Here is a 10,469-nt window from a genome sequence, read left to right as displayed (position 1 = left end):
TTTTTTTTTTTTTTTTTTTTTTTTTTTTTTTTTTTTTTTTTCTTCCAAGGTGCTAACGCTGAGGGGATCCGAGTGGTTTGGGCTGGAAGGGACATTAAAGATCACCTAATTCCACCCCCCTGCCACGGGCAGGGACACCAACCGCAGCCCAGGCTGCCCGAAGCCCCATCCAGCCTGGCCTCGAGCACCCCCACGAACGCGTCTCCCCCACCTCCCGTGCCCGCCGCCCTCCCGGCGCAGCATTTACGCCGCGTGCCGCTCCCCGGCCCCGTACCGGGCGGCGGCGCGGCGGTGGCGGTGCCGGGGCTGCCGTGCTGCTTGCGCTCCTTCTGGGACTCCCTCCTGCCGGCGCCCGCCCGGCCGCCGCCGCCCCTCCTGGCTGCTGCCGCCGCCGCCTCGTCGCGCTGCTTGCGCTGCTGCCGGCGGCGCTCGGCCTCGCGGAGGATGTCGAAGGGGTCGGACTCGTCGTCCAGCAGCTGGCAGAAGCGGTTGGCCACGGCGCAGCCGAAGCTCTCCTGCATCACGGCGCCCTTCATCATCGCTGCCGCGGCGCGGCGCGACGCGACGCAACCGGCGCCGCCGCTCCGCGGGGTGAGCCGCGCGTGGCCACGCCCCTTTCAGGCCTCCCCAGCCAATCGCGCGTCGGGGCCGCCGGCGGCGCGCGGACTCCGCCTATCGGCGCGGCCCGCCCCGCCCGCCGCCGGCACGCGCGACCGCGGCTGAACAATGGCAAGAGCGAGCGGCCAATCGCGGCCCCGCCTCCTCGCGAGGCCCCGCCCCCTGCCGCGGGGCGGCGGCCAATCGGGACGCAGCGGCGCGCGGGAGCCCCGTGAGGCCGCAGCGCGGGCGGCAGTGTCCCGCCGCACCGGCGCGGGTGCGGGTGGCTCCGGGCGGTCCCCGCGGGGTGTGCCAAAAAGCCCCCAGAAGTTACGGTGTATATAAAAGGAAGCGTTATGAAAGTAAAGATTTGCTCCCCAAGCCTTAACCCCGTGTTCGCGGCGCTGAGCCCCGGTGCCTACGCTTTCCGACGGCAGAGCGTTCACCCCGTTTCAGCCGCAATGACGGCCGCATCCCGAGGCTGCCTCTCCGTGCAGGTTCTCTTCGCGGGTGGGTTCTTGCCTGCAGAACGGCAGCTTCGTAAGCTCGCTCTCCTTCCCTAACGCCCAAGCCTCCCCTGCCCAGCGCAGAACGCCCCAAGCCCGTCACACGGCCCGAGGTCCCGTGCTGGGACACGACAGCTGAGCAGGCACCTGTAACGCTGTGCCACCTGATGGATCCAGCTACGACGTAGGCTTATCAGCGGTGCGATTTTACCGAATTCAACCGATTACATGAAGTTTTATGCTGAGCAATATGGAGGAGCTATGTCACTGGAGATGGACCTGCTCTTCCATCACCTGTGGAGTGCGAGATGCCAATTAATCTCCCGTATGGGTGCACTCACCTCGTTCTGCTTCCTTCCCTGTGGAACACTCAGTAGCTGGCCTCAAGTAAGCCATTAATATAAGAAACTGTACTGTATTAAAAGCATATTTGATTTGACATAAAGCAGAATTGAGAAAACATAATCATGAACAGGTAAATAAGAGGTAGTACAACTATCGCTACGTTACTGTGTGAGTCCTTATTACAACGGGCAATAAAGTCACTTGCATTATTGTTAAATATTTGCTTTGGTCTGCCTAAAGACCATCGCCGTCTCCAAGTTTTCAGGTTAGAACTTTGGAGTATCACTAGAAATGTCTGAGGCATGCTTCAAGCATTTCCTCTCCATTTATCACATATATGTACTCAGTTTCACTGTAAGAAATACAGCGTTTACCATCCTACAGGAGATGGATGTTTAATTTTTATTTCTGAGAGAGTTTCACATCCTCACACTCCTGAATCGTGATGCTCTTCTTGAGTCCCGCTAGATGGATAGAACACAGGTACTTTTTATTGTTTTATTTTGAATGCTTGCTCCTTATCTTTTCACTGCACTTCTCTGTTACGTTGTAATAAAAGGTATGCTTTGTTGTGATGTTAAAACAGGATCTGATCTGATGGTAATGGTTCACTATTCTGGTAATTTACCTCTGAGAGAGAGCACACTTGTTTCTACACTAACTAAACCACTAAAATATCAGTGCTTTTATATATTAAGTTGACAGAACATCATCAAAATATTATGAGGAACAAATACATTTAGTATTGTTCAATTACGATACTGTAGCTCAGATGTTTTTTTTAGAACTGTCTTTACACAATGTGACCTTAACCATTAGTTTTATGTGCATGGTTGCATGTAATGAAAAGCAGCAAGTCCTTTACGCCATGCACGCTGTGTACACATTTCCTATTCCAGTAGCAGGATCTGGACAAAGAAGTCACTTCTCTCGGCTTGGTCATTGCCATTATTGCAAAAAACTCTAATTTTCAGACCAGCTAAGATATCGGGAGTGGCATCAGCTCACTTCTTCTTTTGCACTGCCTCCTAATTTGCATAACAAAGATCTATTATTTCGGACTAGATAAACTAGCAAAATGCATGTGAAGAAGTTGATCTGCAGCTAGGCCCTTGGAAATCATTTCAAAATGTCACGGGTACCTGGAGCTAGCACAGGATAATTATGGAGATATTTAGCTGCTTGCTTCTACCTTACTGCAGTATACCGACTCACAATACCTACATTTTATGTACCGAACCGTAACATTAATTCTATCCATCACTGCAGTTTCTCAGTAGCTACCTGTAACACTTGCAGCATCAATTACACAGTTTTGGAAAATTATAAAAGCTATTCACCATTTGTTTCCAGGATGCAATTACTTTAATGCGGCATTTTTTTTTTTCCCCAAGCATACGTTGTTCTCTCACAGGAACTTTCTCCTCCGGCTTATTTTTAGGGCTGAAGCTCCAGGCGGCACAGATCCAAACACGTGCAAACCTGTTCACTCATTTTGGAAATGATGGGTACAGGCTGCTGTATTTTCTTTCCAGGCCTGGTAAGTACGTGCGCAGGACCTTGGCACGTTAACACAGGTCTGAGAAGCTGGAGTGTCAATAGCGCGAACACGATTTTATTGAGACAAGCGTCGGGTGATGAACGTTTTTTAGCTAGGTAAACAACTGAACAACTTTTTTAGTTAGTTTTGAGAAGGTAGCTGTGACAACGTGAACTGTACGTCGTAATGAGGGGGCCTCTGACATTAATCTCAAAAATTAACCTATAATGACGGTTGTACAAATTACTTCACAACTTCTAATTAGGATAACTGCGAGGGTTCGATAGCGAGGCGGAATTAGCGCGTTAACTTAACTTAACCGCACTGGCTTTAACGGGAGGCGCTAACTCGCTTAACGAGACCCCGGCCCTGCCAACGGCCGCCACAACCGCCATAACGGCCGCCACAACCGCCATAACGGCCACCCCTTCCCTCCGCTCCGCGCCGCGCGCGGTTCGGCCCCGCCCCCAGGAGGGCCCCGCTCCCCGCCGCGGCGGCCCCTTTAAACGCAGCGCGCGCCGCGCCGCGCCGCCATTGGTGCGGGCGGCGCAATAACAACAGCGTGCGCCTCCGCCCCGCCGCCCCCCCGCGCGGCGGCGGGGCCAATCAGAGAGCGGGCGCGGCGCGGGGTGGGCGGGGCGTGCGCGGCAGCCCGCGAGCCCACCGCGTTTCGAATTCTGCCCGTGGGAGCCGCGCCCGCCCAATGGGGCGGTGGGACGGCGGCCGCCTCCGGCCCGGGCCCCGCCCTCGGGGGCGGGGCTTTGCGGGGTGCTCGCCCCGCGATTGGCCGCGGGGTGCTGCCGCTCCGTGACGTCGTGGGTGCGCTCGGTGATTGGTTACGCCCAGGCGCGAAATGTAACGCGGGAAAACCCGGGGTGCGGGCGCGGAGGGCTGGCGGCGTCGCCGGGACCGGGGCCGCTTCGCAGAGGTGCGCGCGGGGCGCTATGGCCGCCGGCCGCCGCCGCCGCCGCTGCTGCTGAGCTCGCGGCTCCGCTTGGGGACAGGGGCGCGAGCGTGGGGCAGGCACCGAGACCCCGCTGCTGCCGGCGATGAGCGGCTGAGGCGGGCCCGGGAGGCGACAGCAGGCGGCCGCGCCACCGCAGCGCCCCTCAGGGCGGCGCCCCCCCGCGCCCTCGCCGCCGTTCCGCCGCCCGCCCCGATGGCGGAGCGTCCTCCTCCTGCGGCCGCGGCCCCGCCGGTGATCTTCTGCCAGGACTCCCCGCAGCGCGTGCTGGTGTCTGTCATCAGGACCACCCCCATCGAGCCGTCGCCGCGGCGGGGCGGCGGCGAGGAGCCGGCGCCCGCCCCGCCCGTGCCCACCAGCCCCGGCTTCAGCGACTTCATGGTGTACCCGTGGCGCTGGGGCGAGAACGCGCACAACGTCACTCTCAGCCCCGGCACTGCCGCCACCGCCGCCTGCTCCGCCGCCGCCGAGCCCGCGCAGCAGCCCCGCGGCAGGACGGCCGCGGACGCCGCCCGGGACGAGGAGGAGGCCGGCAGCACGGACGGGGGGGGCGGCGGCGGCGGGCACCGGCACCTCAAGGTGAGGGGCGGGGACGGGGGGGGCGGGGAGCGAGGGGAGTTAAAGGGGGGCCCCGCGCCGCGCCCGCCCCCGCGCGGAGATTTAAAGTGAGGTCACTTCCGCGCGCGCGCGCCCGGGGGAGGGGGGGGGCGCGCCCCCAACGGTCGCGGCGGCGGGTAACGGCCTCCTCGGCGGTGGGTACCGGCCGCGCTGCTGCCGCCTGGCGACCGCCCGCCGCGGCCCCGGGACGGGGGTGTGGGGCTGTGTGTGGGGGCGGCTCTCCTCAGCGCTGTCTCTGCCCCAACGCAGGACGGGATAAGGCGCGGCCGGCCCCGGGCGGACACGGTGCGGGACCTCATCAGCGAAGGGGAGCACTCGTCCAGCAGGATCCGCTGCAACGTCTGCAACAGGGTGTTCCCCAGGGAGAAGTCGCTGCAGGCGCACAAGCGGACACACACCGGTAACCGGGGGGGGGGGGGGGGCTAAAGGGGCCGGCGTCTCGTACATCCCTCGCCGTGCTGTGCTGTGCCTGGCACCAATTCTCCACCTTGACCACCTCTGCCTCCTCCCTGCCTGCGCGATTCTCAATAGCAGTTAAAGTGTAGCCGTGGGAAGAGAAAGTATCTTATAGAAACCTCCAGTACAGCGTAATACTGGAGTGCTGGGCAAAAGTTGAGATGCTTGAAGCCGCTGTCTGCCCGTCCCTCCTACCGGCTGCTTGCTTGGAATCTGCTTTCTGCCGTGGAGTTTGTCACGATGATTTACTGATCTGCACACACAAAGCAGTTCTAGAAGGAACTTGCAGTGAAACTGAGATCCAGTATCAGCTCATCCAATACCCACATGAACTAGAAATGAAAGGGAAATGCTGCTTTTCATTCCAAGCAAATACATTTTCCTTCAAGCTGCAGGTGTGTGGGATTTTTTTGCAAGCTGTGAGCACGTGAGCTGTCATGGTTCACAGTGCCAATACAACAAAGTGAAAAACTTTGGCTCCCACAGTCTCTTTTTCTGATTCAAGTGCATAAGGCAAAGCTCCTTACTAACACGAAGCATGAGTTTCCTCGTGTTCTTTGGTCAAAAGATGTTTTCATTTCACTTGCTTATGTTAAGTGTTGAACTTCCATGTTAAATATGGATTGCTTGGTTGTGCAGAGCTTAGCCTGATGTTACTCTGCTGACATAGTAAGTCATCGTTAATCTCATTTTGTCATCCTGTCTGAGCAGTGGTGGCGTGGCACACCTGTGATTCTCCTGAGACAAAGGGAATATTTGTCACCTGAGTTCTTGTTGAAGTTTGCACGTATAAGTCACTTTTGATAGCTGGTTGAAGAAAGCTTTTTTGGCTGGCAAAAGCTTCTCTTGCTACCTTCAGTTACCCAACTTTTTTTCAAATAATCTACTGAAACTATAGTGAGTTACTTCTGCAACTTCATACACCGCAATATTGTTGACCTGGGTTATTTTACTCCAGTTCAACCTATGTTAATGATAATATATATATGTAGTTACAATCTGAATTACGTTACTTTACACATTTCACTTCATATGTTTCTTGCTCTGTAGGTGCGTAGTTTCATGGGACAAAGATTGTGTAGTACTCTGCAAGAGTCTTAAAAAATACGTGGGAAAACTGTAACTTCATTATTTCTATGGAGGAAAAAAAAATGTTATCCAGCAGCATTGAATATCTCTGTGGGGTAAAAGTGGATCTTGGCTGTCCAGTACATTAACGCTTTCTGATTAGACAGAAGTGCCTGTGTAGGTAAATGAAGAGCTTGCTTGTGCAATTCTCAAGCCAATGATGACTACTGGATACTATGACTCCTCTTTTATACACAGCTTTCACAGACTTGTCCTGTTATTATTTTTAAGGTGAAAGGCCTTATTTGTGCGACTACCCAGACTGCGGGAAAGCTTTTGTTCAGAGTGGGCAGCTCAAAACTCACCAGCGTCTGCACACAGGGGAGAAGCCTTTCGTCTGCTCAGAGAATGGTGAGCCAGAGAATGACCTGCGGCTTTCAGAATTAGGGTCAGCCTAGTATCGTAAACGTGTGCACATCAGCAATCTATCAAAGCTTTGACTCTTCTCTTTGGAAGACCTTCTAGAGAGGAGAGTAGCTAGACTATCTGCATAATCATCCAACTGTGTGTGGAAGGTCTGCATATGTTACTATACAGTGTTACCAGTGATGTTGTCAGTTGATACTGATGTATAAAATGACGGGGTGTGTTACAAACCTTGCAACTAGAACTTGTTTTCAACTGTATCTAGGCTCTTCTATAGCCAGGAAGGCTGGATTTGGCAGCCTCTTCATCCCACAGATACTACACTTGCTCAGCGGTTGACTGCTTTCCTTAACACGTCTTTCATTGGCATTTTGTGTTTTTAAGGCTGTCTGAGCAGATTCACGCATGCAAACCGTCACTGCCCCAAACATCCGTATGCCCGCCTGAAGAGGGAAGAACTCACTGACAGACTGAGTAAAAAACAGACAGCTGACAATAAAGCTGTGGCTGAGTGGCTAGCAAAGTAAGTTCCCTTATGGTGGTGTGATCTTTGTCTAGATAGTTGTAAAAGTGGCCTGAGAAAGCACTTTATTCCTAGGAGGAGAAAAACAAAAGAAAACAAACCAGAATCAGATGTGCTTCTAGCATTGCTCAGTCTAGCTTTTCCTTTCCTTTAAGAACTATTGACTAAGCTAAGACAAAGTTCCTCATGAAAATTATGTTTTCTGTTTTTAATTTTAATTTCTCTGCTTAAGTGTTTATGTTTGCTTGAATAACATTTGCCAGTAACTTCTTAGTACTGCAGCCTTCCAGCTGAATTTGCATTTATATGAGGGACACGAATTGTGTACACACAGGTAGCCTGTTGGGGATACCATGGAGCCCAATTGTCTGTCGCAGATGTTTGCTTGGGCACTTCCCTTTTCGGCATTTTAAATGTAGGTTTCTGACAGCTTAAATACTACCATATAAGGGCTGAACAATAAAACAAAGTGCAGTGCTCAGTCGTGTGCCAAGTTTAAAAAAAAAAAAAAAAAAGCCCTTGAGCCTTTTTGCCAACTTTGAATGGGTTGGCACATGAGTTGAATGCATTTCAAAAATGTTCATCATGTTTGATTTTGTAGATACTGGGAGACTAGAGAACAGCGTGCTCCTGCTTTGAAAAGTAAAGCAATCCAGAAAACTGATCAGGAACAGCAGGACCCGATGGAGTATCTTCAGTCTGATGAAGAGGATGACGAAGAGAAAAATAGTGCTCACTCAGCTGCTCGCCGCCGCCTCCAGGAACAGCGTGAACGTATGCATGGTGCTTTGGCTCTCATTGAGCTTGCAAACCTAGCTGTGGCACCACTCCGGCAGTAGATAGGAAAGAAGTTTGCCTATTCAAATTACTTCCTGGTGGTACTTAACCAGATAGATCCTGGGCATGAGCTAAGCACCTTATTTGCTTATCATAGGCTGCTATTCTGTAGAATTTATGAAGAATGTTGTTACCCCATAACATGGGGTGAGAGAATTGCACTTTTTGTAAGGTAAAAGGTAGATGTAAAGTTTCTAAGTATTTTGTAAATATGGGGCTGCGTAATGCAGGGTTAACAAAGTACATGTGGGAAGCTAGATTTTGCAAGGTTAACTCATTTATTTGAAGCAGTTTTCACAGGAAGCACTTTCTGAACACAGTGTTTGTGATTAGTAGAATGGTACACGTGGCCAAAGAAGGCTGACAAAAATAAAAGTATTTATCTGAACTATTTAAGCAAATTTATATAAAGTGGTAGGTCTGAAGATACTGTAAGTACCAATGAAACTACGTTTTTCTAAATGTCAGTGTATGTTTTACCTAGTAACACTGTGGTGTAGAAGGCAAAGCTTAGTTATTTCAACTTGTAGAGGGGAAGCAGCTGCTTCATGCAGGTGAATTATGGGATAGTTCAGGATCTTCACTGTGACTGCTCCAGGTATGAGGATGACTTTGCTATTTTATGATTTCTCGTTTGATTTCAGCAGAATTTATTGGTAGCACTTGTTATTCCTAGCATATAATGTTAGGAACTTTTGCACATTGTTGTGTTTATCTAAAAATGATTAGTCTTGCAAAGTCTAGACAAAGGTAAACAATTGGTGATATTTTTTCAGATATTTTTGGGCCCTGTAACGATTTGGCACTTGTTTTTGTTAATAAGGGGGTATTTACAGGGTGGTATGGATTTGTAGTAAACTGTTCTAGATCTCGTATTAGCAAACACTAAGTTTTAAAGTCTTGCTTTTACATGGTTATTAGCAAATAGAAGCCTCCGTATTTTCAGTGCATAAAGCCACCTTATCGCTTTACTTACGGATAACATGCCAATTTTGTGTTCACTAACTTTAGCACAGCTATCAATTAAACACTGCAAAAAAATATTCACTATACAACTAGAAAATAGGCTTCCAAAGATAGTTACAAGTGTGTTAACAGTGTGATTTCATGTACGTCCCAAATAAATGAAGTTACAGAACGCTGCTTAGTAAGATGCAGATATAAAATGTTTAGTGGGATATTTTGTTACTTCATGAATGTTGTATACTTTTGAATACCATTGTCTTATGGTAATCTTTTTTCTGTATTTTGCTTGGAAGGCAACCAGAGATTTGTAATATGCTAACAAGACGTTGTCTTCAAATTGAACTTGTTTTTTTGCAGTTGAGCTACTGCTTGAGGGGATATTAATAATACATTTACTGACCTGCTTGCTTCTAACTCTTCCTTCTCATTGAAGGTCAGGAAATTCAGATGAGAAGGGAAGCCACTTTCCCTCTTGTTTAAGCAAGAGGAAAATAGCATTTTATCAATCACTTGATACAGACTGACTAGATGCCTACAGCTGTTCCAGAATAGTAAGTCTATTTTTCCACCAGAAACTGCAAGTGTTGGATTATGTTATTTGATGATTGATAACCTGTTGTGGTAGAAAATTGTATTAATCATGTTTGGTTAACATCATATGTTCATGGTGCACTTGACTAAGGAGTCATCAAATGTTCAAGCAAAAACCACCACCAACAAAGCAAACAACAAAGATCACGTTTGTGGATTGTGATTAGTTTTGTACCAGTTATACGGTTTAAATTCTGTTTTCAGCTGGCATCAGGCTCATTTGTTTATTTTAAGTCTTTTCGGGCTTAAAAGTAGGAAACACTTTGGAGTCATTCTGGGCTCCTTAGCCGATGTAAAATTGGTAATTCAGGGTATAGGTTTAGAATGTGACAAATTGGTTTTGCCTGTTCAGTTGGCTACACGCGAAGTCTCTGATCTCAAAATGAGCCCTGAGTGTAAGTCTGTTGTATTACGGAGTTGTAACTTGGAATTGAGTAGTATTTCACAGGGCTCAAGATCTCCAACACTGTTGTAATCACCAGCTGGTTGCAGGCTGAAGTCATAACTTCACTGGTTGATTTTATTTTCTTCAATCAGCTGTAAGGTTTTGGACAACTTGCAGAATATTTCTTTCAGTATGACAAGCATGCTGAATTCTACTTAGCTGTAGAGAAGATTCAGACAGCTCAAGCTGTTTTGTGTAGTGACAAGTTTGGGTAAGATACCAAGTTAAAAAATTAAGGTGTGAAAGACTGATTTTTGTATTATAAAGAAGTGATTACACACAGGAATCTTGAAGATTAAATTGTTGTTTGGCATGACTTAACAGCAGAAGAGTGAATGTGCCGTCATTTCAATAGATGCTTTAAATAAAGAGTTGGTTTAATTTTCAAATTCTGCGTGCATGTGTGATTTTTATAGCAATTCTTAGTATTTCCATTCTTCCTTGTTCTTAAAATCCCATCTGCCTGGCCTGTCACAGAACACAGAGGACCCGTGTCCCTCCTGTTGTTGTGTCGTGTTTCCCTCCCACACCCCATTTCTCAACATTTTGGTCGCTTAAGGGCAACTGGAGCACAGGTGTGCTCCTGT

At 49.6% G+C, this 10,469-nt stretch overlaps 2 protein-coding genes across 3 annotated transcripts in view; one reads left to right on the top strand and one right to left on the bottom strand.

The window, feature by feature from the left end:
* The window catches only part of HABP4 (hyaluronan binding protein 4), a 22,486-nt gene extending 21,950 nt beyond the window's left edge, over positions 1 to 536 (bottom strand). For both annotated transcript variants that reach the window (XM_035309171.1, XM_035309172.1), the window contains exon 1: positions 275 to 536. In XM_035309171.1, the coding sequence (XP_035165062.1) occupies positions 275 to 536 (262 nt within the window). The remainder of the gene's footprint in view (positions 1 to 274) is intronic.
* Positions 537 to 4,110: 3,574 nt separating this feature from the next.
* On the top strand, positions 4,111 to 10,271 carry ZNF367 (zinc finger protein 367). Its single transcript, XM_035310624.1, has 5 exons — positions 4,111 to 4,531; positions 4,820 to 4,970; positions 6,386 to 6,505; positions 6,905 to 7,043; positions 7,645 to 10,271. Exons 1-5 carry the CDS (start codon positions 4,148 to 4,150, stop codon positions 7,880 to 7,882), a joined length of 1,032 nt encoding a protein of 343 aa, XP_035166515.1. The 5' UTR covers positions 4,111 to 4,147; the 3' UTR covers positions 7,883 to 10,271.
* Positions 10,272 to 10,469: the final 198 nt, after the last annotated feature.

This window comes from Oxyura jamaicensis, chromosome Z (assembly GCF_011077185.1).
Source record: "Oxyura jamaicensis isolate SHBP4307 breed ruddy duck chromosome Z, BPBGC_Ojam_1.0, whole genome shotgun sequence".
Classification (NCBI taxonomy): Eukaryota; Metazoa; Chordata; class Aves; order Anseriformes; family Anatidae; genus Oxyura; species Oxyura jamaicensis.
The sequence above is the reverse complement of the archived record's forward strand: the minus strand, read 5'-3'. Positions and strand labels throughout refer to the sequence as shown.

What these genes read in the sequence shown, in the direction of transcription:
- ZNF367 (XM_035310624.1), top strand. Translation starts at nt 4,148, where the DNA reads ATGGCGGAGCGTCCTCCTCCTGCGGCCGCGGCCCCGCCGGTGATCTTC. An exon ending in GCGGGCACCGGCACCTCAAG is followed by an intron (nt 4,532 to 4,819) that starts GTGAGGGGCGGG and finishes GCCCCAACGCAG; the next exon opens with GACGGGATAAGGCGCGGCCG. An exon ending in TTTCGTCTGCTCAGAGAATG is followed by an intron (nt 6,506 to 6,904) that starts GTGAGCCAGAGA and finishes TGTGTTTTTAAG; the next exon opens with GCTGTCTGAGCAGATTCACG.